Consider the following 26,954-nt stretch of genomic DNA (forward strand, 5'->3'; position numbering starts at 1 on the left):
CATATATCCCTGAGTTATAGAAAATGAGTGGATAAGAGAGGGGGTCCTCTCATATGTTGAAGTTATGCAGAATGTGTCAGGATTTCATGTTTCCTCACAGAGAACTGGAGATAAAAGGGAGGAATAATAGCAGGGTTGGCATGATGATTGGCCCAGGCCTCTCATTTACTTACTGAAAATGCAGAAGATACTGTTGCTTTTTCATGTAATATTTTTTTTATATATATACACATTTGGCCATTAATGCCCCTTAAAAAATACTCCTTCCATGATGCCTCTGAATAATATTAATTATTAATTCAATATGAAGTAGACAAGACCAGAGGGCTGTCATGTCCAGTCTATTGTTCTCTAGTGAAATCAGGGCGTGGAATGGCATTGGGGTGTAGACCACAGCATGGGGGAGTGAGTTCAGCTCATGCTACTAACATGGCAGAGTGCTACCAACATGGCAGAGTGCTATCAACAAGGTTGAACTGAGATCTTTTTAAAGCAGCCCACTTGTTGACAGGGCTGGAGACAGGGTAGGGATGGAGGCTGGAGGCAGAACAGGAAGCAGAGAGGCAGGAGGCAGGCAGGGGGAAAGCCAACAGACTGTAATGGCTGTAAGGGTGTAAGGGCTGGGCAGGTGTTAAGCGCTGTAGGGGCTTGTACTAGTGCTGCCAGAGAGGATGAGTGGGTGGTCCAAGGTCAGAGTTGGGTCTGAGCTCGGCAGGTAGTGAGTGTTCTCTGTGAACTGGAGACTGGGATGAATAGGTGGGTTGATTTCAGAAGTGGTGAGAAGAAAAATAGGAATATGGAATAAGCAGCATTTTTCCTAACACACAACGAGATAAAAAAAACTGGCGTAGTTTCAAGTTTCAACATTTATTTGTCACGTGCACAGAATACAGCAGGTGTAAAACAGTACAGTGAAATGCTTACTTGCAAGCTTTTTCCCATCAATGCGCGTTCACGCTGCTCATTCATGCTGCTCATTGGTAAGCGAATGCTCCTGCTCCCTGTCTCTCCCTAACTTGTTGACTGGTGTTTTGGCTCACTGCCCCACAATTTACTGCTTGTTTCTACAGCACCAACTTGCGAGTTGGTCATCTCCCACTTGTATAGTGTATGTGCAGTCAGGATCCATACAGCGAGCAAGTCCTACCCTTTTCTCTGTTTGCCATACTGGTGTGTGACTCGGTGTGCTAGCCTATAGTTTCAAATAGAGGTTGCTAATGAATGTTTTCAATGCTGCGGGAGCTGTGTTTATTTTGCTCTATTCCAGGACAATGTGGACAGTCTGGACTTTCAATGTAGCAACTGTTTGATTGCGGACAACTACAGGGGCAAATATGGCTACTCTTGGTGAACAAGTAGTGATCTACACAAGCCTACACACCTACTTTCTCTTTCTCTTCTACTCCAGTAGCTGGACGCCGCTCTGGCCTGGTGAGAGTGTCGCCGTCGTGTCGTCTCTCCAGAGCCGACTGGCCGGAGCTCTGCAGGGATCCCTCCCCAAAGTGGTCCCCCTTCCCTGCAGAATGGAGTTAGTAGGATGCTTCTGGATGACTTAGTGGATGATCCTATTCTTGACCCAACCAACCAGCCACGGAGGCACGTCACTTGCCGTGGAAGTCGAAAACTACAGACTTTGGCAATAGGGGCCTCCTCGGCGGTGGGAAGCCTGGACCAGATACAGACTTCAAACAGCTTCGCCGCCCTGGATCCAGAGGTTCTGGCGCCTTCATCACTGGGGGCTTCCGCTTCGAGATCAGATCCGGAGGTACTTGCGCCTTTGTCCTCCGTTCTGTCTCCCTCTCCGGTGGCTTCTACCTCGGATTCAGATCTTCAGAGCTCCCCCTCATCGGACCGTGAGGATGTCTAAGTCTCCGGCCCCTTCATCAGCCACGATGGATTCTATGGCTGGCTCGGATCCATCGGGCACCACCTCCCATCGGTCCTCGAGGGGTCTTCCAAAACACAGAATGGCCAAACCTCCTCAGCCATTTTACCAGCTGTCATCATCGGCAGTTCTATGGTGAGAAACATCTCGGGTTCACAGGGCAAAAACCTGCCAACCTGGATGAGTACAGGACATTACAAGGCTGCTTCCTACTATTCTAAGACAGCAGTCGGGGGCTGACACTGTTGTCGTGCATGTGGGGTCAAACGACATTAGGAGGGCTAGTTGATCTTAAAAACCTGTTGTGACTAGGGGGCAGTATTTTCATTTTTGGATAATAATAACATTCCCGTAGTAAACAGGATATTTTGTCAGGACAAGATGCTAGAATATGCATACAATTGACAGCTTAGGATAGAAAAAACTTTAAAGTTTCCAAAACTGTAAAAATATTGTCTGTGAGTATAACATAACTGATGTTGCAGGCGAAAGCCTGAGAAAAATCCAATCCGGAAGTTTTGAAAGCGCTGCGTTCCAATGCGTCCCTATTGAGCAGTGAATGGGCTATCAACCAGATTACTCTTTCTCCGTATTCCCGAAGGTGTCTACAGCATTGTGACGTAGTTTTACGCATTTATGTTGAAGAATATCCATAAGCGGCTACATTGCGCAAGTGGTCACCTGATGGCTACCATAGTGACTCTCGCATAAAATACAGAGGTAGCCATTATTCTAATCGGTCCTACTGAAAAACTAATTGTCCCGACGGATATATTATCGAATAGATATATGAAAAACACATTGAGGATTGATTATAAACAACGTTTGCCATGTTTCTGTCAATATTATGGAGCTAATTTGGATTTTTTTTTGCCGTTTTCGTGACTGCAATTTCCGGGCGATTTCTCAGCCAAACGTGAAGAACAAATGGAGCTATTTCGCCTACAAAAATAATATTTTGGGAAAAAAGGAACATTTGCTATCTAACTGGGAGTCTCGTGAGTGAAAACATCCAAAGCTCATCAAAGGTAAACGATTTAATTTGAATATACGAAAGTGTGTGCCCTCAGGCACAGGCTGGATTGTAAAGTTGAAGTTGAAGCTCGCATCCGCTACAAGACCATGGTGCTTGCCTACGGAGCTGTGAGGGGAACGGCACCGCAGTACCTCCAGGCTCTGATCAGGCCCTACACCCAAACAAGGGCACTGCGTTCATCCACCTCTGGCCTGCTCGCCTCCCTACCACTGAGGAAGTACAGTTCCCGCTCAGCCCAGTCAAAACTGTTCGCTGCTCTGGCCCCCCAATTGTGGAACAAACTCCCTCACGACGCAAGGACAGCGGAGTCAATCACCACCTTCCGGAGACACCTGAAACCCCACCTCTTCAAGGAATACCTAGGATAGGATAAAGCAATCCTTCTCACCCCCCCTTAAATGATTTAGATGCACTATTGTAAAGTGGCTGTTCCACTGATGTCAGAAGGTGAATTCACCAATTTGTAAGTCGCTCTGGATAAGAGCGTCTGCTAAATGACTTAAATGTAAATGTAAATGTAAATGTAAACTGTCATGGTCAAAAAATATTAATGCAACCGTAGCTAAGATGGGGAGAGGTCTGTCCATAATAAAGCGCTACTCAGCCTTCTTAACAACGCTATCAACAAGGCAGGTCCTACAGGTCCTAGTTTTGTCGCACTTGGACTACTGTCCAGTCGTGTGGTCAGGTACCACAAAGAGGGACTTAGGAAAATTATAATTGACCCAGAACAGGTGTATTTAATTACTTTGTAAAAAATGAATGATAAAATTATACAAGACATAAACTTAAGTTACGAAGCATTAACAAGCATTACAAGGCATTATTATATGTAGTGGTTTAAAGTGTTTAAGTAAAAATACTTTAAAGTACTAATTACTGTAGGTAGTTTTTAGGGGGTATCTGTACTTTACTTTTCATATTTGGACAACTTTTAATTTAACTTCACTACATTCCTAAAGAAAATAATAATTTTACTCCATACATTTTACTCCATACATTTTACTCCAAACATTTCCCTGACAGCCAAAAGTACTCATTACATTTTGAATGCTTACCAGGACAGGAACATTTTCCAATTCACACACTGATCAAGAGAACATCCCTGGTCAACCTTACTTCCTCTGATCTGGCAGACTCACTAAACACAAGTGCTTAGTTTGTAAATGGTGTCTGAGGGTTGGAGTGTACCCCTGGCTATCTGGTTTGTTTAATATAAGGAATGTGAAATGATTTATAATTTTACTCTTACAATATTATTCTTTGTTTAACCTTTATTTAACTAGGCAAGTCAGTTAAGAATAAATTCGTATTTACAATGATGGCAATTACATTTACTTTTGATACATTGATACCAAATACTTTATACTTTCACTCAAGTAGTATTTTACTGGGTGACTTTCACGCTTACTTCAGTCATTTTCCACTAAGGTATCTTTACTCTTACTCAGTAACTTTTTCCACCACTGATTCTAAGCATAGCAAATCAACAGTGCTGTGTCTAGTGCTGGTCAGAAGAATTGTCTAATGTCAGAGCTGGGCCTGATCTGGGCATGTAGGGAGTGTTCTCTAATGGCTGAAGACTGGGCAGACCAGGGTTTCCCAACCCTCTCCTCAGCCCCCCCCCCTAAACTGGCACACCTGATTAAATTGGTCAACTAATCATCAAGCCTTTGACTAATTGAAATCAGGTGTACCAGTTTAGGTAAAACACAAAGTGATGTGTCTGGGGGAGCCGAGGAGAGGGTTAGGACACCCGGAGTAGACTGAGTAAGATGTAAAGAACACAGTCCACTGTAAACAAGTTTGCATCTTTAAATACCAAAACATCCATCCTTTGAATGACTTCAGTGTTTTCCTTTCTGTGTGAACCTGAGTTAGAGGGGCTTGGAAACCAGGTAAGGTAGCAGCGGTGTGGGCCTGGCACACTAAAGCCTGTGTGTCATAGATAGAAACCACTGTTCACCAGGCAGGCTAATTGGCTGCTAGGACAAGATGTTGATGCACCACTAAGCCACTCAATTACATCCCCCAGGGGCCCTACTTCCTGCTCTCTGATTGGACACGGGAACCAGGAAATCAAATAAATCAGATAACATTTGGCAGCAGTCAAAATGTGTTTTCTCAGACCAAGGAAAATATAATTAACTCATATTAACCTCAAAGCTCATGTAAGACCGTCATTAATCAATAGAATAAGAGCATAATCTTAAATAGGAAATATCATCTGATCATTTTAAGTGGAGAAAATGATAGAAAGAGATTACAATAATTTACTTCACACCATCACAAGTGTGGAGAGATAACAGCCAGCTGAGAGTCTTCTGTCTGTCAACTATTGAGTGTGAATCCTAGAAAGTTCTGTTGTTGAACCCCATGGAGTCCTTTACATGATAAAGTAATTAGCCAGCGAGACAGAGGGAGCATTGATATATAAATGGACATGCATATCCTGTGAGAAAATCGATTTTTCAAAATAAGTTATTTCATTCACTTCCTTGAGTTCCAAAAAGTTAATCAATTGGTCAGCATATCAATAGATATACTTCGCAGAAGGAAATGGATTAGGGAAGTCAATGTTCACATGATATAAGATAAAGGCCAAGAACCAGCCAGTGGAGCTTCCTGCAGGAAAGTAAAGGAGAATGGACCTCCATAGAAACATTTAAAAACATTAAAACATATATTTTTTAAATATCCTTGGAAATTCAGCTATACTCAATATTTTCACGTCACCAAATATCTGTATCACATTGCTAAGAATACACTGAAAATACAGTAGGGCTTAAATTGAATGACCTTACCTATAGAAAAGCGCTGTCAGTGTCACGGTATATACATAATTAATGAGACATACAGTCTTCATCAATATCCTTTGCAGGACTTCCTGGTTAAATAAAGGTTAAATAGTCTACTGCTTTGATCTCAATTTATATTGTACAAGTAATCTGTTTACATAACATATAAAAATACCTTTAACATGACCGATCTTGGTCTTCAAATGCAATATTCATTACCTGTTCTACTACCCTCAACAATGTCGATGAATGTTAAGGGACTTTGTCTGTTTATTCCTCTTAGAGAATAGGCCTATATTTCATATACGAGTGCAGTTTGGGAAATTGATACTGCAGTAAATGAAGGACTGCTAAAGTCAATGAATCACAGTAAAAAATTAAACCTTGTGGCAAGCTGGACGTTTTTAATATACTTTCACCACAGCATCTATATGAATCACTATCCCTAACCCCTGATACACCATCCATCCATCCTCACAGCATTTAATTAGCTACACCACCCCTTGAAAAATCTGTTTACAAGATACCTAATAATTACAAAATCATCTCTCCACTCATATTAAAAAAGGGTGGCTAAAACGATTAGTAGGAAAACAAGCAAAAGCAGGGACACTGCTAGCATGCACTCCATCCAACCCTACCCAATACTCTAGCATTTCAATAGCTTGACCCATCCTTCAAAGCTGTTTACAAGAACCAAATAAGTATAACATTATTTCCACTAGTTGAAAAGGGTGGCTAAATTGACTAGCAAAGACACAAAATCAGGGACACTGCTTTAATGAACTCCATCCAACCCACTCCAATTCATATCCAAAACACAGTACATCAGTACAACAGTACACCTCAAACCAACCCAGTATGTGAATGTTACTGTGAGGGAGGATGTCTTACATTCCCTTGCCATAATCACATGAAAATCAGGGCTACTACTACTATGGACTCCATCCAACCCCAACCCTAAATAACACCATGCTCTAATAGTAGACCTCACCCCAGATCAGTGTGTGAATTGTACTGTGAGGGTGTCTAACAGTCTTTCCCATAATCCATTCCCATTTTCTTCCCACACCTTTGGCAGGCAGGCGGATATACAGGACACACACACACACACACACACAACCCTCTGGCAGGCAGGCAGGCAGATAATGCTAGTCTAACCCTTCTCTTCCTGGCATGCTGTGGAGTTTTTAAGGATTTGGGGATGTGGGGGATTAGAGGATTTCAGATTGCAGTGAGGAAAAGAGAAAAAAAGAGAGTGAGCCATAAAATGCAGCTATCAAAAAATAAGAGAGATGGGAAACCTGCCTTTAATCTCCTTGTAGTTGGCCTGTTGTATTCCTCTTTAATTAATCATGTTCAACTGTGAACATTTGCATTTTGAATAGTGAAATTGTCTGAACATGAGATTCACCACTGGAAATGACTGAGGGTTTCCAATGAACAGCCTTTCAAATACAATTTTACTTTGGATGTTTGGAAGTGAAATTGCTATCCAAAGCCTATTTTTCTCTGAACTCCCTCATCTTCGATAGCAGCGTGACTCTGAGCCACTCTCCATTGCTGTGGCTCCCCTCTCGTTCCCAGGGAAATATCAGCTGTCATGGCGATGTGTTGGAGGGAGTGCCTGTGAGTAATTGAGGGATACAGGGCAGGGATAGCACCACTGCTCCCCACCTTCCTCAGAGATTGCCCTTTGCAGAAAATGAGCTGAGCAGTACACGCCAATCATTTGTATTCAATTGATGACAGTGGATCGTTAAGGCTCTTGAAAGATTTAAATCCAAAAGGTCAACCTTGGTTTATCATTGAACACTCTCCTTGTTGCATTGTGGACAGCAACACGTGTAATACAATATGTAATACAAAGTTACCAATACAGCACAACTCATGCTGTGCACAGCCGGCAGTGTATATTTCGTATCGTGCCATTAGCTCTATGCAAAAGTGGACCTCCTTCTGGGTTTTGTCTGGAGATCAGTCGATTCATAACAGCCAGTAGAGAGTGCGTACATCTGTCTAATGACACCGTTTCTATGGAAACCAGGTTAGATTTTGAAGGCACTTGAAGTGAAAAACCCCCGGGCTTGAGTTTGCTCTGACGCTTCAAAACAAAGTTGAATTAAATTTTTGGGCCGTTCTGAAAGGCTACATATGCTTCAGCCAAGGCCCAGCTTGGTAGAACTCTCTATTGAGATGGAAGCAGTTCACGTTTAGCCCTTTTCATCTTTCATCGTTCTTCCATTGAAAGACTTAACAATATTGGCTTTTACTGGGCCTACTGGTGCCAGTGTTGAGCTTGATGTTGATATAATTGCATGTTGGAGCTTCTGAGCTTTCCAGACAAAACAATATTACAGTTTTTTCCAACTGCTTACACACAAAATCTTTTCATGTCACACAATTTTTGAAACCTCTGACTCAAAGTGCAAAACTACACACCAAATATCCAAAACATAAGCTATTTCTCAGCCTTTGACTCAGTTGTCAATTGCATAAAACACTTTTTTCAAAACACTACACACAATTCTCTACCTAAAACACAAAAATCTAACAGGAAGTGACTTGCTTTCCTTTTCCAAACACAACCAATCAAAATGCTACACTTATTCACCAGGTCACACACACATTCCTCACATGTGCAAACACTAATAGCTTAACTGATCACTAACCAATCACTGCTTTACTGTCGTATAGGCCAATAGGTCAAAGGTCAGATTACCTGTTTTGAAAAATGGATGCCAACAATGGACAGAGAGCAAGAGGAGTAGAAGGGAGATGAAGAGGAAGAAGAGGACGAGGGCAAAGAATAGAAAGAAGGAGAGCCATCTCTGATGAGATTAGGGCAACACTTGTTGATGATGTGATCAACCACGGTTTGACCATGAGAGAGGCTGGACTGAGAGTCCAGCCCAACTTGAGTTGATTTACAGTGGCGTCCATAATTCAAACCTTCAGAAATGAGAACAGGTATGCAACTATCTAATGACTATTTTAGCATTACAGTAATGTACTGTAAATTACGTATGACTGTATAGTATTGCATGAACATTTGTAACTCTAAGCCATCCATTTACTGCACTGCATTGAATGAATGAGGTTGGTTATCATGCTGTACTACATTTTTTTGTACATTGTTTAAAGTTTCTATGCTGAACACATACTGTGTTTGAATTCTGTACAGAGTGGAAAGGCAAAGACATCATGGAGGACAAGGACGCTTATTTCCAGATGTATAAGAGACTGCAATTATAAATATGGTTTTGGCCAACATTGCACTTAGGATTCAAGAGATAAGAGAGCATATTTTGAATAATGACACCATATTTAACAACATCAATGCTGTAAGCCTGTCGACCATACAACGCATCCTCCAACGGCACCGAGTGACGATGAAACAACTTTACAAGGTGTCATTTGAGAGAGACTCTGACAGAGTCAAGAATATGCGACGTGACTTTGTAGAGGTTTGTATGCAACACTACTTCCAGTACTTCAGACATACCACATTTACTCATCTGTATATCCTTTTGTCTGTTACAGAGAGTATTGGAGCTGGATGCCCATGTAATTCGCCATTAATTTATTTATGTGGATGAGGTTGGCTTCAACCTCACCAAAACCATGCACCGCGGAAGAAATGTAATAGGACACAGGGCAATTACCAATGTCCCTGGACAGCGTGGGGGTAATATAACTATGTGTGCTGCCATCACTCAAAACAGGGTCTTCCGTCACAATGCCACACTGGGTCCGTACAACACCGGCCATATGCTCACTTTTCTGGATGCAATTTACACAATGCTTGTCCCTGGTCCAGATCAGGTGCCTGCTAGATTTGTGGTTTTATGGGACAATGTTAGTTTTCACCGGGCTGTTCTGGTCCAAAACTGGTTTGCCACCCATCCACAATTTGTACTTTTGTACCTACCCCCATATTCACCTTTTCTAAATCCCATAGAGGAATTCTTCTCAGCCTGGCGCTGGAAAGTGTATGATCGCCAACCCTAAGCCCGCATGCCGCTTCTCAAGGCAATGGAGGATGCATGTGGGGACATAGAGGTTGCCTCTGTCCAAGGTTGGATACGCCATGCTAGGAGATACTTCCCTCGGTGTTTGGCAAAAGAAAACATATCTTGTGATGTGGACGAAGTATTGTGGCCAGACCCAGGCCGGAGACCCCACACACACAATGGTGTTCTTTACTGTATTCTAAAGAATATACTTTTGGTTTACATATGTTTATGGTTTTGTTGTATGCTACTGTATACAACAGTAATGTGTGGCCTAATAAATATTTTCTTTTTCTACATTGCATTGGTGTTTACAGTGTACTTGTTACCCCTCTCAGCAGATTACTTTCACTGTAGAACATTGTATTGAAATGTAGATATAAGCCTATGAAAGACCAAAAAGCTTTAGATTTAGAACACCAGTGTTTACATGACATATTCAAAAATGTACTATTATGAAGCAGTGCCATTTGATGCAAATGCTTCATTCCGACATGTGTTTATGGAATTTTGAATGCAGTGTTACATTTTGAAGGAGATGTGAGGCATTTTGCATTTTGTGTTTGCAGTTTTGGGAATTGTGTGTAGAGTTTTGAAAAAAGGAGACAGTTTTGAAAACGTGTGTAAGCAGTTGGAAAGAACTGTAATACATTTGCATTATAAATCCTTAAAAAATATACACATCCAACAACGTAACATGTTCTTTCATATGATATTTTGATATTAAGACTTTGAACACATGACTTGATTTTGTGTAAATCACAGCTACATGTACCACTACTGTCCTTAGTCTTTCCTGTGCTTTGACCTTTCACATTTGCATAAAATTATGATCAAAACATTATTTACCATACAAAAGGTGTAGAGGTGTAATCTATAAGCATGGCCCTGTGGGATGGTAAGAACTGTATTCCCTCTCCTCTCACCTGTGCTACATTAACCCTTCCTTCCTTTCTCTTCTTCAATTATGTTTTATGGCCATTGGCCTCCAATATGTTGCATCACCGCAGCCAACTGAACAACTGTATAAATCCATTATACACTACAAAACCAAAAGTATGTGGACAACAGCTTAATGAACATCTCTTTCCAAAATCATGGGCCTTGATATAGAGTTGATCCCCTTTGCTGCTGTAACAGCCTCCACTCTTCTGGGAAGGTTTTCCACTAGATGTTGGAACATTGCTGAGGGGACTTACTTCCATTCAGCCACAAGAGCATTAATGAGGTCGGGCACAAATATTGGGCGATTAGGCCTGGGTCGCTGTCGGCGTTCCAATTCTTTCCAAAGGTGTTCAATGGGGTTGAGGTCAGGGCCAGGTTAGGTCAGTGCAGGCCAGTCAAGTTCTTTCACGCCAATTTCAAAAACCATTTCTGTATGGATCTCACTTTGTGCACGAGGCCATTGTCATGCTGAAACAGAAAAGGGCCTTCCCCAAACTTTTGTCACAAAGTTGGTAGCACAGAATCATCTAGAATGTCATTGTATGCTGTAGCATTAAGATTTCAAATTCACTGTAACTAAGGGGCCTAGCCCGCACCATGAAAAATAGCCCCAGACCATTATTCCTCCTTTACCAAACTTTACAGTTGGCACTATGCATTGGAGCAGGTAGCGTTCTCCTGGCATCCGCAAAAACCCAGAATGGTTCGTCGGACAGCCAGATGGTGAAACGTGTGATTCATCACTCCAGAGAACGCATTTCCACTGCTCCAGAGTCCAATGGTGGCCAGCTTTACATCACTCCTGCCAACGCTTGGCATTGCACATGATCATCTTAGGTTTGTGTGTGGCTGCTCGGCCATAGAAACCCATTTCATGAAGCTCCCAACTAACAGTTATTGTGCTGACTTTGCTTCCAGAGGCAATTGAAACAGAGTGTTGAGTGTTGTAACCGAGGACAGATGATTTTTACACACTATGCGCTTCAGCACTCAACGTTCCTGTTCGTGTTTGTGTGGCCTACCACTTTGCGGCAGTGCCGTTGTTGCTCCTAGACGTTTCCACTTCACAATAACAGCACTTACAGTTGACTGGGGCAGTTCTAGCAGGGCAGAACTGACTTGTTGGAAAGGTGGCATCCTATGACGGTGTCACGTTGAGGCTCACTGAGCTCTTCAGTAAGGTGATTCTACTGCCAATGTTTGTCTATGGAGATTGCATGGCGGTGTGCTCAATTTTATACACCTGTCTGTGGCTGAAATAGCCGAAACTACAATGTCATACTCTTTTTGACCAGACAACTTCTGATAGATGGGCTACACATACTGAAAAAGAGGGTCACTATTTCACTCACTCAGACGCTTTCTCCGGTGAGATACATCCAGCCACTTGCGAATTGAAGGAAAATTATGAAAAACAGAGAAGCTAAAGATACATTAGTTGCTATCTTTTTTTCTCTGTACATTTTTTGGGGAAGCCTGGCTTCTCTTATCATCCATCAGTACACGTCATTGCTATTCCTGCTCTTTTCCCATGATCCATCGAACGCATTTATTGTGTCAGGTTCAATTTACACTTTTTTCAGTGCTTATTTGAATGTTATTGAGAAAACAGAAAGGTGTCAAATGTTTTTTTCTCAAACATCCTTTCTGAATTCAAATTTATTCGTAGACGTTACTGTCTCTAGTGTGGATATTTCAACACACACAGAGCAAATGGAAATTCACTGCTCACTGTCTATATCTGTTGGCCTACTCCATTGTCTCTATTTTGAACATTACATTACCCATCAAATCGAGCTCTGCTTACTGTATGCCAATGACCTACTGTGCAATGGTCTCTCGTGACAGACCGTCAGCACACTCAGATTTGCTTCCAGGTTCCAATGATGAAATGTGAGATTATGTTGTCATTATTGGAAAATTAAGTACTTTGTATAATAACAACAAATTGATAATGAGTTAAATATCATGAAACAGCTACATTATGCATTCCAAAGCCATCATATATCATTTCAGCTACATACAACTTCCATTCTATGCTCTGGTCAGATAGCCTACATAAACCATAAATCTACAATCTTTACATTTTTTGTCACAGTTAACGAGAAATGTGCCAGTGACAGGTCAGTTAACACTGTCCTTTGTGAAGAACTGGGAGAAATGGGAGATGACAAGGGGGAGTCATGGCTGGGGATGATGTTGAAATCCCCTCAGAGTAGAGGCACAAATCCCCATGTCTAGGAAATCCGGGCTCCATCTTGGATAAGCCCAAAGCTCTCCGAACTGGACCCAATTTACAAAATGCTTTGATGGAGAGTTCATTTGAGTAAAAATGTACATCTTGAAACTTGGAGCTATCTGAGGCCATTTGAAAGCTATAACTGTATTATAGAAACCATAAGGCATGCGTAAAGAGATCTTCATTATACCTACTAATACTGCAATACCACTGTCTTAGAGTTTGATGTAGAGTGTGAAAGCATTTGGAAAAGATCAAATCTATAAAACAAAAAAAAGCAATGATCCATATTGATGATTGTCAAAAACTGGACATTCAACCCATGTTTCCTTTGAACCATTTGCAAATCTCCCTGTATAAATATTATATCATGTACATATTGAAGGCTATAACGTAACTGTTGAGCAAATATCTTTCTTTTTGAACATATGCTCATATTTGTACATTAAACTGAGTAACAGTTAAGCCCGCTGAATTTCTAAAAGGAACCAATTGAACCTGCCTTGAAGCAGGTCTAATGGTTAGCAGTATGACAGTATGTTGATATTGGAGTCAGAATACAAACAGAAAGCACCAAGATGCTCAGAAACTCTTCAGTGTGAATTATTACAGATAAATCAGGGTAATCAAGTGCAGCAGCATTGGATGAACACTGCAGTGAAACCCAAATAAATAAAAGTCAATTTTCCACAGTATGAAAACATTGGCAAGTATCAGGTGGAGAAAAATAATTACATTGCTGTAACGGTGGGTGAGTGATGGGTGTGGAGTCAGACGCAGAGAGCAAAAGTAAACGGGAAAAAACAATTTAATGTCCTCTACAAAGTAACAGGTCCAAACATGGGTGAAGCCCTAAACACAGGTGCAAACAAACCCAAAACCACTGTTACAAAACCCGGACAGCGAAAACCCAAAAGACAACGATACACCACAAACGTAACAATAACAACAGAACACTGGAACAAAATAAAATAACGTGCATCAACAAAACAGTCCCATGTGGCGACAAACACTGACACGGAAGACAAACACCCACCACTCAAAAGTGAAACCCAGGCTACCTAAGTGTGATTCTCAAATCAGGGACAACAATTGACAGCTGCCTCTGATTGAGAACCATACTAGGCCGAACTCAAAAACCAACATAGAAAAACCAACATAGACCACCCACCCCAACTCACGCCATGACCATACTAAAACAAAGACAAAAACAAAGGAACTAAGGTCAGAACGTGAGAGTACCCCTCCCCCCAAAGGTGCGGATTCTGGCCGCAAAACCTGAACCTATAGGGGAGGGTCTGGGTGGGCGTCTGTGGCGGCTCTGGCACGGGACGTGGACCCCACTTCACCATAGTTTTTTTGCGCCTCTTAGCCCGCCTCCGTGGCCTCTTTAGAGCGACACTCGCCGCCGACCTTGGACTGGGGAGGGTGATTCTGGCATCGCCTGGCTGACTGATGGCTCTTGCAGCTTCTGGCTGACTGACGGCTCTGGCAGCTCCTGGCTGACTGACGGCTCTGGCAGCTCCTGGCTGACTGACGGCTCTGGCGGCTCCTGGCTGACTGGCGGCTCTGGCGGCTCCTGGCTGACTGGCGGCTCTGGCGGCTCCTGGCTGACTGGCGGCTCTGGCGGCTCCTGGCTGACTGACGGCTCTGGCGGCTCCTGGCTGACTGGCGGCTCTGGCGGCTCCTGGCTGGCTGGTGGCTCTGGCAGCTCCTGGCTGACTGACGGCTCTGGCGGCTCCTGGTTGACTGGCGGCTCTGGCTGCTCCTGGCTGACTGGCGGCTCTGGCGGCTCCTGGCTGACTTGCGTCTCTGGCAGCTCCTGGCTGACTGGCGGCTCTGGCGGCTCAGGACAGACTGACGGCTCTGGCGGCTCAGAACAGACTGGCGGCTCTGGACAGACGGGAGACTCTGGTGGTACAGGACAGATGGGAGACTCTGGCGGCTCAGGACAGACGGGTGGGGCTGCCACCGGAGGCTTGGTGCGTGGAGGTGGCACCGGACAGACTGAACCGTGAAGGCGCACTGGAGCTCTTGAGCAATGAGCCTGCCCAACCTTACCTGGTTGAATGCTCACAGTAGCAAGGCCAGTGCAGCGAGGTGGAATAGCCCGCACTGGGCTGTGCTGGCGAACCGGGGACACCATGCGTAAGGCTGGTGCCATGTACACCGGCCCGAGGAGACTCAAAAACAAACATAGACTGCCCACCCCAACTCACGCCCTGACCATACTAAAAGAAAGACAAAAATAAAGGAACTAAGGTCAGAACGTGACAATTGCATCAATAATATATTTATAACGCTTTGGCAAGTATCCCCCCGGGTGAATCAAGCCAACAATGTGGTGTTTTTTTTCCTTCAACTTCTCAAAAATGTTTAATGAATGTTTGTCCTTGGTGCTGCCTGCTAGCATTCTTGGTGGCTCTCCACGTCTTTAGATCCCATTTGTTCTTCCAGAAAACAGATTCATAATATTGACAAATGAATTAGTTTGAGAGGCTATTCAAAGCCCACTACACCTCATACCCATTTTCATATCCACACACATACAGATATACACTACAGACAAACTATCTCCAGCGAGAGCATTTGACACTGCAACACATCTCCCAATAGGCTTTGTTACTTTTGAAATAGATTATTTATCATTTATCAGAGTTAACTGTAATTACTTTTTAACTCAGTTGCAAGGCTAACAAATCGTGTGTTATGTATCTTTTTACTGCTTTAAGGATGAGCTTTATGTATTCAGCATCCACATGTATACATCAATGACTGCAGACAAATGTATAATATGATCATCAATCTTACAGGTTTGACAGTAAACATATGGCGGTCCATCTTTCAGACTGCCAGTGTTTCATTGCCACTGATACTGCGATATCAGTCTACTGTGTTACTGTGTTGCAGCATTGCACCATACCAATCTACTGTGCCATATTTTGTATTTCAATCTAATTGACTCTGATTCTCTCTGTTTCTCTCTCACTGTTACCACCATCTGCTTGTCCATATTGTGTGATCCTGCATTTGGTCCTTGCGGCTCTGCTCCAGACGTCACTTTTGGCCTCCTCCTCGGTGTGTTTGTGGTGTGTGGCTTGGTCCTGCTGACTCTTTGTGCCTTCGCCTCCTGGAAGCTGTGCTGGGTGCCTTATTTGCGGAATAAAGAGGCAGCGGCCCTCTCCTCCAACTCTGCAGCCTTCACTCCGGCCTGTGGTCCCCCAGACGACTGCTCTCCCTTCCACCTCCACCTTCACCCTCCTCACCCCCTCCACCACAACCAGCACAAGTTCCTCCCCAGCACCAACCAGCAAAAGTCACCAGTTACCATGGCAACGGATAAGGTGAAAGACCCGATGGGTTCCATGGGATTCCTAGAGGCTGCTGTGAAGATAAGCCACACATCGCCTGACATCCCCGCCGAGGTGCAGCTCTCAATGAGGGAGCACTTTTTGAGGCGCACGCAACGCATGCAGCGGCAAGCCACTGAGCCTGCTTCTTCCACCAGGTCAGCACCCACAGCACGCACGCGCGCATGCACACACACACACACACACACACACACACACACACACACATGCTCCCTCACACAAATAAACACACACAACACACACACACACACACACACACACAAACACACGCACGCACACACACACACACACACACACACAAACAGACATGCTCCCTCACACAAATAAACACACACAACACACGCACGCACCCACGCACGCACGCACGCACACACACACACACACACACACACAAACAGACATGCTCCCTCACACAAATAAACACACACAACACACACACGCACGCACCCACGCACGCACGCACACACACACACACACACACACACACACACACACACACACACACACACACACACACACACACACACACACACACACACACACACACACACAGACATGCTCCCTCACACAAATAAACACACACACACACACACACCCACGCACACGCACGCACGCACGCACACGCACGCACACACACACACACACACACACACACACACACACACACACACACACACACACACACACACACACACACACACACGCACACACACACACACACACACACACACACACACACACACACACACACACACACACACACACACACACACACACACAGTACAGTACACACATATACAGAAGCATGGTCAGAAAAACTGAATGGGTCAGTTAGTCAGCAGAAATATCTATAGTCCGTTAGAAAGAAACTTCATAGGGACCTCACAAAAAAACGGCACAAATAACGTCCCTAACAAAGTTACGAATGAACTTATATCTGAATTCAATTTGTTATTCAACAGCTGTTTAAAAATACAAATTGTACAAAATTATCATAGTGAAAAAGACAATTATGTTTCAATTTGTTTCGGTCCTCCCAAGCGCTTGTGTTACTTTTTGCCTGTGAGCCATTTGGTGCTGTTCATTTAATATAAGGTTAATATCTCCAGACCACTTCATGATGAGTAATGCAATACACTTAAAAGCGTAAAATCACCAGTAAAACAACCCCACAGACATTATTCCACATGGCCACAACTATAATGGGGGTCTAATTATTGGATGTACCTCAAATAATTTTTCAATAACATAATCTCTGTGCTCTGTTGTTTTGAAATACCCATACCCATCCTGAATAACAGCCCCCTAAGAGTAGGACAATTTATACTACTGACTAAGATCAATTGAATTGGGGACCATGTAGTTCCAGGTTGCAGAAACACTATTAAGATTCAAGAAACCACTTGGAATTGAATTCACCTGCTGGGCACTCAAGCAATTTTTCAAAACACTGACCTTTCCAGACGCCACAATGAAGCAGTTCATATTCTCCCTCTTCTCCTCTCTCTCTGCCTTTTTACACACCGCCTGTCGCTACTACAGGCTGAATGGTGGGGTTCTCATATTTCTCCCTCCTCTCTTCAATCTCTGCAGACACAGCTCATTCAAAAGGCACCTGCCCAGGCAGATGCAGTCCATCAGCCTGGACCTGGGCAATGACTATGCGGATGAGGATGAGCAGCCCACCAGCATCGGACGCATCAAACCAGAACTCTACAGACAGAAGACCTTGGATACAGATGAGTCCGCCAAGAACAGCAACGCCAAGAACTGCGGGAAGATCAACTTCTCCCTGAAGTACGACTATGACAATGAGGCCCTCCTGGTCAACATCCTCAAGGCCTTCGACCTGCCCGCCAAGGACCTGTGCGGCAGTTCCGACCCCTATGTCAAAATCTATCTTCTCCCAGATCGCAAGAAGTTCCAGACGCGCGTCCACCGGAAGACGCTCAACCCCACGTTCGACGAGTCCTTCCAGTTCCCCGTGCCTTATGAGGAGCTGGCTGTTAGGAAGCTCCACATGAGTGTGTTTGACTTTGACAGGTTCTCCAGACATGATATGATCGGGGAGGTGGTGGTGGATAACCTTGTTGAGACGTCAGACCTCTCCAGGGAGACAGACATTTGGAGGGACATTCAGTACGCCACAACTGTAAGAATGTCTGTCTGTTTGTCTTTGACTCAAAGCAGAGTTGACATAGCCTGATCCCAGATCTGTTCGTGCTGACCAGCCTAAAGTTAACATTACTTATATTTGAAACCAGTTATAATAATCTCATTGAAATCATATGCTCCCCTTCCACCAGAACAAAAAATGATGAATAAATGTGAGTTCAGCATGTCACAAATCTTTTGTTGAAGTAAGAATTTATTCAAGTCATATGAAATGGCAGTAATAATAAGCTAAAGGCATAAAAAGTACTCGTAATCATCGAAAAGGTCATAAAACTGTCTCGGCAAAAACATTGAGCCCTCCAACGAGATACTGAAGTGGTCATTATATTTGACAGTAATTCTATTTGGATGGTGTCCTGAGGATGTCTTGATGAATAGTGCACTATGCTGTTGGCATCAGTTTGGATTCTATTGGAGTCTACATCACTCTGGGATCGTTCTGGCATCACTCTGGCAGCTCTCTGGTCTGAGGGGTACCTCTGTCAGATTATTTTATTTGGCCCCTATTGTTAGACTTCAGCTGCTTTTGGAGGGCAGTTCAATAATCCAGTAGTTAATGCTAAAGTGGCAGAAAGCAGTTGTCTAGTTACTTAACAAACACATATTATTGAACAAGGACTCCCAGCCAAAACTCCCTCAACCACCGTCTTATATAAAGTCATGTATATAGTAGACGGATAAAGACGGTTCTAAATGTAATTGTTGCGTTGAGGATGTAGTAGCAGGCATAAAGGGTTTGAGGTGCATGTACTAGGCCTACCTTTAATATGAGCCTTGAACTGAGTGAAAGTACTGTTTACAAATGGGGGATGCATAAATAACACCAACCCACTTGGATCAGGAACATCAAGAGTGTAGAGGGGGCCGAGGGCTGGGAGGAGGGCAGGGTGGAAGACTTATTGACTTCAGGCAGTGTCTTAGAGCATGATCCATACAAACTATTTTGAGAGGGGTTTCTCACTAATCATAGGCCGCATGATGCATAAATGTTTAGGTAAGCCTGATTTATACATCTATAGGTAGGCCAACTGTGTCCACTGTTTCATCCTGTGGTGCTGAAGTGATAAATGATAGTGGCTGATCACAAACTCAGAGGAAGTGAATGGTTGGGGCCGTATTGCTTGAGAATCTGCTTCAATCTAAAGTGTTATCCTGGCTCAAACCCTAACTGTAGCATTTTCCCTCATAACACTGACACTTGCATATCTTGCCTTAGCACCACACCCCAGTTTTAATCCTGGCCCTTTAACTACTGCAAACCTGCACTGGTGCCATGAAAAGCAATACTGTTTAACAAAGAGGAGGCATTAATAACAGGTAATACTGTCTCCAGACAGAGAGGCCAAGGGAGCCGTGCGTAAACTAACTGTTCTGACATTACTGAAGTCTTCACAATGATTCATTAGCTCCATTTCATAACTGTAAATGTCAATATTGCATACAGTTCACGTACCACATTAGTCTTCTAAGATGCTCTGGACTAGAAAGTATTTTATGACACATTTGCTGTGGACTCATATTACTGCATGTAATCCAACTTTGTCTTCATCAACCAAATTCCCTCTCCTATTGGAGTGCTTTAGCTAAATCAGCTTTAAGTGCTTGAGACATTAAGTCCACATCACATCCCAAGTCATGGGATTTCTCTGTCAGAGGGGGGGGGCTCACCATAGCCCATTTAAAGTGATTAGAACCTCACCAACTTTAATGCATGTTCATGGGATGAAGCTTAGTCAGAACACCCCGGGAGAGACTGCGAACGAAACTTTCACTCCACATGAAATACTAACATTACATTTTAAACTCTTAACACTCCACATTAAATATTAACATTACATTTTAAACACTTAACACTACACATGAAATACTAACATTACATTTGAAATGCTTAACACTCCACAGGTGGCCATAAAGTAGACATTTTTCACTGTCCTGCAGATTTGTCTCTACAACTTCCTCAGCGTGAGCCTGATACTCAGTTCTGTTTGTGATGACAGACTTCACATCAATATCTCTTGAGGGATTTTGGAAAAGCATTGACTGCTTCACAATCCATTTCCATTGTAATGTTATTGCCCTTGCGCCAGTAGGGCTTGTAGGCATCCTTCCAGTGATGTGTGTCACATTAGTTTGTTTCTCTGTTTGTTCCCACAGGAGAGTGTAGACTTGGGAGAGATCATGTTCTCACTATGCTACCTGCCAACCGCAGGACGACTCACTCTCACCGTCATCAAGTGCAGGAACCTCAAGGCCATGGATATCACTGGATACTCAGGTAGGCAACCCTTATGTGTGTGTGTGTGTGTGTGTGTGTGTGTGTGTGTGTGTGTGTGTGTGTGTGTGTGTGGGTGTGTGTGTGTGTGCGTATGTGTGCGTGTGTGTGTGTGTGTGTGTGTGTGTGTGTGTGTGTGTGTGTGTGTGTGTGTGTGTGTGTGTGTGTGTGTGTGTGTGTGTGTGTGTGTGTGTGTGTGTGTGTGTGTGTGTGTGTGTGTGTGTGTGTGTGTGTGCGTGGGTGTGCGTGTGTGTGTGCGCGCGTGTGCGTGTGTGTGTGCGCGCGTGTGCGTGCGTGGGTGTGTGCGTGGGTGCGTGTGTGTGTGCGTGCGTGTGTGTGCGCGCGTGTGCGTGCATGGGTGTGTGCGTGGGTGTGTGTGTGTGTGCGCGTGTGTGTGTGTGTGTGTGCGTATGTGCTCTCTTGCACATTTGTGATGGTGCACTCATTGTTTTTCATAAGTCAAAGTGAAAATAAACCCCGGCTGTAACATATCAAATTATAGATGTTATCAAATGTTGAATAAAAAGAGCAAACGAAGGTTTCAGTGTTTTTATTCTAATCTAGGTGTGTCCCAGGTGGTACCCATTCCCATATAGTGCATTACAAAGGGCTAAAACTTGTGCACTATGTAGGAAATAGGGTGCCATTTGGGATGTAGGATGTAGGATGCTGTTCCATATTCTGTTTATTTTATCAATAACCAAATATAATTTGAGGAAATATGTTTGCTTGCGAATTCAAGTGACATTCCCTGTTCCCTAAATGCTGTGAATCTTGTAGTATGTATTTCAAACAATTATTTTATTATTTGTTATTATTTTTCCGCTCTTTGTTAACGACATTTTACAAGTTTAACATCCCTTCTCAGTTGAGGATTTAAATGTCTACCAATTGTTCCTGGATTGAATTGGATCTGTGTGCAGTAAACCATGGCTAGTAAATTGTACCCTAAAGCATATTTGGTTGCAAAGCAAACACTCTTTATATTGTTGTGTATGGATCTAAGTCAGCTTACATCTGACTAGTTTACTGGCATAATGGATTATAGGAGCTGAGGGATGAAGATTGAAATCAGTATTCACCACGCCAATATGTTTCACTTTATTCCATTAAAACACTATTTCAGCAGCTTTCGCTTCCTCCTCTTTCAATACATGAGGTGTTTACTCATCAATATCAAATGTACAGAGATTTATTTCAGACCTTTCCAAGGATGATATTGTTATATTTAGGTTTAAGGTAGCATAGGAGTATAATACACATGGGAAATTTACTTTATGGGAAATGAAATTGATCGCTGCAGCATCAAAATGTATGTGTTGAGTTATGTTGAGGTCACTGCAGGCTTAATAAGAATAGCGTTATGTTCTCACATACTGAAACAATACCTGCATGCTTCAAATTTCAAGTGTTATTAGTCGTATGTACAGTATACACATGGTATACATCATCCAACAATAATACAAGATAAGAATATGAACATGAAGTAAATGGCTCAGTAGAATGGAATAAACATCTTAGCAGGAAGACACAATTTATAGTCCAATATTTACACGTGTTTTTGGGAAAGGGGGGATTGGGGGGCAAGTGTTTAAATTGTGCATTATTTAGCAATAATAATACGAGTCTGGCATCAACAGATGGGATGCGTGTCGAGCATGAATGTGTGTCTCTGTGTGTTTTTGGTTTTAGCACCCTAGTGAGGACCAGACCTTTTGCCAGTCCCCACACAAAGAAAAAGTCTAGATTTATGGGTTTGGTTTAGGGTTACAAGTAGGGTTCGAGTTTAGGTTTAGGGTTAGGAGTTAGGGTTTTGAGGTTAGGGTTTAGGGTTTAGGGTTAGGGTTAGGGTTAGGGTTAGGGTTAGGTTTAGGGTTAAGGGTTAGAGAAAATAGCGTTTTGAATGGGAATCAATTGTTTGGTCCCCACAAGAATAGTAAAACAAATGTGTGTGTGTGTGTGTGTGTGTGTGTGTGTGTGTGTGTGTGTGTGTGTGTGTGTGTGCGTGTGTGCGTGTGTGCGTGGATGAGTTTTTATCTGTGTGTGTGTGTGTGTGTGTGTGTGTGTGTGTGTGTGTGTGTGTGTGTGTGTGTGTGTGTGTGTGTGTGTGTGTGTGTGTGTGTGTGTGTGTGTGTGTGTGTGTGTGTGTGTGTGTGTGTGTGTGTGTGAGCATATATCTGTGTGTATGTGTGCGTGTGTCTGTGTGTGTGTATTGATGGCTGTATATCTGTGTGTGTGTTCATGCATGTGTGTGCGTGTGTCTGTGGATTGGTGGATTAGTGGATGAGTGTATATCTGTGTGGGTGTATGCGTAAGTGAGCGAGTGCATGTGTGCTACGGTGCAAAGAGTCAGTGCAGGTGGTCAGTTCAGTTCAAGTGTTCAGCAGTCTGATGGCTTGTAGATAGAAACTATCTCTGAGCCTGTTGGTATCAAACCTCATGCTCCATGTGCGGTCCTTGATAATGCTGCATGTCAAGTGTTCTGGTGATAAATGTACAGAATCTCTTTCTCAAATCAAGGATGAAAACACAAGGAGATTTCTGGGCACCACGATTAATCTCAAGATAATGCGTCTATAGAATATAGAATTTACATCCTGATTTATATCTTATATATTTTTCTCTTTTCCACTTCAGATCCCTACGTCAAAGTGTCCCTCATCTGTGACGGGAGGCGTTTGAAAAAGAAGAAGACGACCATCAAGAAGAACACTCTGAACCCCACGTACAACGAGGCCATCATCTTCGACATCCCCCCAGACAGCATGGACCACGTCAGCCTGCACATCTCAGTCATGGACTATGACTTGTGCGTATAACACTTTGATTTAATCTTGGCATCCATAAGACAAATCTGGCATGCACTTGGCCAACTACTTGGTAACAGTCTGTCAAGCACGGTCAAAAAATTCAACTCAGATGGTTCTCTCAGAATATTCAGCATCTGTGTAGTTTGCACAATACGCCCCCTAGAATAGAACAGTGCTTATGATGTCTATTTAAAAAATAAAAGTTAACACAACAAATAGAACAGTCAGAATAGTCAGAACATTCACTTCACTGGTTGAATGGAAGCTCTGAGGGTAGTCCTTATCAACTAACGTGGCAGCTGCCGACTGGAGCTCCGACTCTACTTTGAGGGTATCAGCCAGGGCTTCCTTGTTTTGTACCAGTCCATCCCTTAGATCCAGGATTATGATGTGGAAGAACAGAGATCCCTTCTGGTCTGGACTTTGTTGGTGCCATTACCATTTGTAGTTGTTTATTCATCCCATTTACATTTCAGACATTATCTCTCCAAGAGATATTGAAATGACTCCTTTTAACCATAACTCGCTTTATCTTCACATGAACTGCAACTACTAATTATCACCTCTCCCTTTTAACTTTCCATCTTGCAGCCATATCCTCTGATAACTAAATGTATACTGTACTTGTTATAAGGGTTTGAGAGGGGTGAAATAATTTTGCCAAATTAGCTTTTTTTTTAATGAATGCAAAGATCTTACATTGGTGTGTTCCCAATGTATTTTTTTATTCTATTTTGTAAAACAAATTCAGCTATGAAATCAATCCTGCATTTTGTAATGTAGTGTCTCTGAAGAGCAGGATTAGCTGTACTGTTGTGTTGATGTTGTGTGTGTTGTCTGGCCCCTGCAGGGTAGGTCACAATGAGATCATTGGTGTGAACCGTGTGGGGTGCAGTGCTGAGGGGCTTGGCAAGGGCCACTGGAACGAGATGCTGGCGTACCCACGCAAGCCCATTGCACACTGGCACCCCCTACTGGAGGCCAAGAAATCACAGAAAGAGGTTAGTTCATACAGCACGCTGCAGTGTGTGAAGAATTCGTAGGCATGAATATTGCATATAGTAAAAAATGTAGAGACATTTTTTCAAGGATCACATGTAGGATAAATAGTCAATGTCAGATGTTGTAACAGTGTAATATCTATCTTCTAACTGAAGTGTGTGTGTGTGTGTGTGTGTGTGTGTGTGTGTGTGTGTGTGTGTGTGTGTGTGTGTGTGTGTGTGTGTGTGTGTGTGTGTGTGTGTGTGTGTGTGTGTGTGTGTGTGTGTGTGTGTGTGTGTGTGTGTGTGTGTGTGTGTGTGTGTGTGCGTGTGTGTGTGTGTGCGTGTACATGTGTGTCTGTGTCTGTGTACTGCAGTGGAAAACGCGGACGGCCAGTTTAGACAGCCAGGGCTCTTGCCCCTCCCCCAGGCCTCCTTCTAGCCCCTGAGCAGAACCACCTGTGACCCTAGTGAAATGGTCTCCTCTCTCTCCTACTAATCCTACATCCTGTCTGGTCTGTCTGCCTGCGCCTGAGGAGAAACATAACCCCACTCAGTCTCTTTCTCAGTCTTCACTCTCCCTCAAGTGTAGCAGCAAAGTGATCCCGTTCCCAAGAACTGATCCTGGATCAGCATCGCTGTCAGTTGTTTGTGACGTAACAATGCTTTTTTTTTTTATCAACATGAAGTGTTGAACTTCGGTTTACTGATCTGGAGTCAATCCCAGTACTTGGGGTGCTTTGGATTAGTTTTATCCTGAGCTTCTCATCAAGTGAGTCCCCAAAGGGAGAGCTTGTTGTCTGAGTGGAACAACAGACTGCCGGCTCCGAGTGTATCTATCTATGGGTTGAGTCCAAATGAATGTGATCACAGTTCTCTCACAGGGACTTGGTCCAACACACTGAAGTTTCTGCTCACACACACACACAGAGAGAGAGAGAGAGAGAGAGAGAGAGAGAGAGAGAGAGAGAGAGAGAGAGAGAGAGAGAGAGAGAGAGAGAGAGAGAGAGATAAGGGAAACATAGTGAGAGAGCCAGTCAGTGGTCATTCCAAGCTGTCACTTTATATTGGATCAGTTGGTCAAAATATGTTGCTTTCCTTAAGATAGGAAATGAAAGACTGGATTGACCTAAGGAATATCTAAAGCCGTCTGCCCTTACTATCTATCTACTGATATTGTGTGGAAGTAACAAAAACACTAAGGCACAAACAAATGTGTAGTTATTTAAAAAAAAACAACATTAATTGTCATATTAACCAAGCCAAAAAAAAACAACATATTTCACAATAGTACCTATGTTGAATATTTTCTCAATGTCAACAATTACATGTTCAGGAGTAATGAGCAGAACTTAAAGGGAGGATTTTGACCTGTCAAATAGTGTTCATCAAGTTTATAGAGAGTCATAAAGAAAAATACATGTGCAACATATCATATAAGCACATTGTAACTCCATTGGTGCATAGCCTGCTGAGAGAGTCTTTCTATGGAACAAAAAACTGGTTAAAAAGCACACAGACTCCGAACCACCCTTACCTCTCCCTCCTGTTTCTTTCCTTGTTAGTCTTAGTGCTCTTGCCTATTCCATCGGAGAGTGTATTCTCATTACTCCCATAGGTTTTCTCTCTCAGCCGAACGTATTGCACATTTTCAGCACCTTCTTATTGTATTCTGTTCCCTGGGGTTGGTTTGAACTCTACAGCACAGTCCTCTTTCTGCTAATGTAAAGTTTGTATTTCCCACCAGAGTACAAAGTAGATATACATTGGCTTGCGAAAGTATTCAACCCCCTTGGCATTTTTCCTATTTTGTTGCCTTACAACCTGGAATTAAAATGGATTTTTGGGCGGTTTGTGTCGTTTGATTTACACAACATGACTACCACTTTGAAGATGCAAAATATGTTTTATTGTGAAACAAACAAGAAATAAGAGGGGAAAAAAACATAAAACTTGAGCGTGCATAACTATTCACCCCCCCAAAGTCAGTACTTTATAGAGCCACCTTTTGCAGCACTATAAGCTTGGCACATCTAGCCACTGGGATTTTTGCCCATTCTTCAAGGCAAAACTGCTCCAGCTCCTTCCATTTGGATGGGTTCCGCTTGTGTACAGCAATCTTTAAGTCATTATCTCTGGTCTCTTTGTTGCCTCTCTGATTAATGCCTTCCTTGCCTGGTCCGTGAGTTTTGGTGGGCGGCCCTCTCTTGGCAGGTTTGTTATTGTGCCATATTCTTTCCATTTTTTAATAATGGATTTAATGGTGCTCCATGGGATTTTAAAAGTTTATGATATTTTTTTATTACCCAACCCTGATCTGTACTTCTCCACAACTTTGTCCCTGACCTGTTTGGAGAGCTCCTTCATGGTGTCGCTTGCTTGGTGGTGCCACTTGCTTAGTGGTGTTGCAGACTCTGGGGCCTTTCAGAA

At 43.1% G+C, this 26,954-nt stretch overlaps 1 protein-coding gene across 1 annotated transcript; it reads left to right on the forward strand.

Annotated features, from left to right (window-relative positions):
- The first annotated feature begins 1,334 nt into the window (after positions 1-1,334).
- Positions 1,335-25,531, forward strand: LOC135559304 (synaptotagmin-6-like). The gene is made up of 8 exons (XM_064993492.1): positions 1,335-1,431; positions 1,589-1,765; positions 15,971-16,424; positions 17,881-18,439; positions 20,617-20,737; positions 23,372-23,543; positions 24,395-24,545; positions 24,902-25,531. The coding sequence occupies exons 1-8, from the start codon at positions 1,335-1,337 to the stop codon at positions 24,971-24,973; spliced, it is 1,803 nt and encodes a 600-aa protein (XP_064849564.1). The 3' UTR covers positions 24,974-25,531.
- The last annotated feature ends 1,423 nt before the right edge of the window (positions 25,532-26,954 follow it).

Source organism: Oncorhynchus masou, chromosome 18, assembly GCF_036934945.1.
Source record: "Oncorhynchus masou masou isolate Uvic2021 chromosome 18, UVic_Omas_1.1, whole genome shotgun sequence".
Classification (NCBI taxonomy): Eukaryota; Metazoa; Chordata; class Actinopteri; order Salmoniformes; family Salmonidae; genus Oncorhynchus; species Oncorhynchus masou.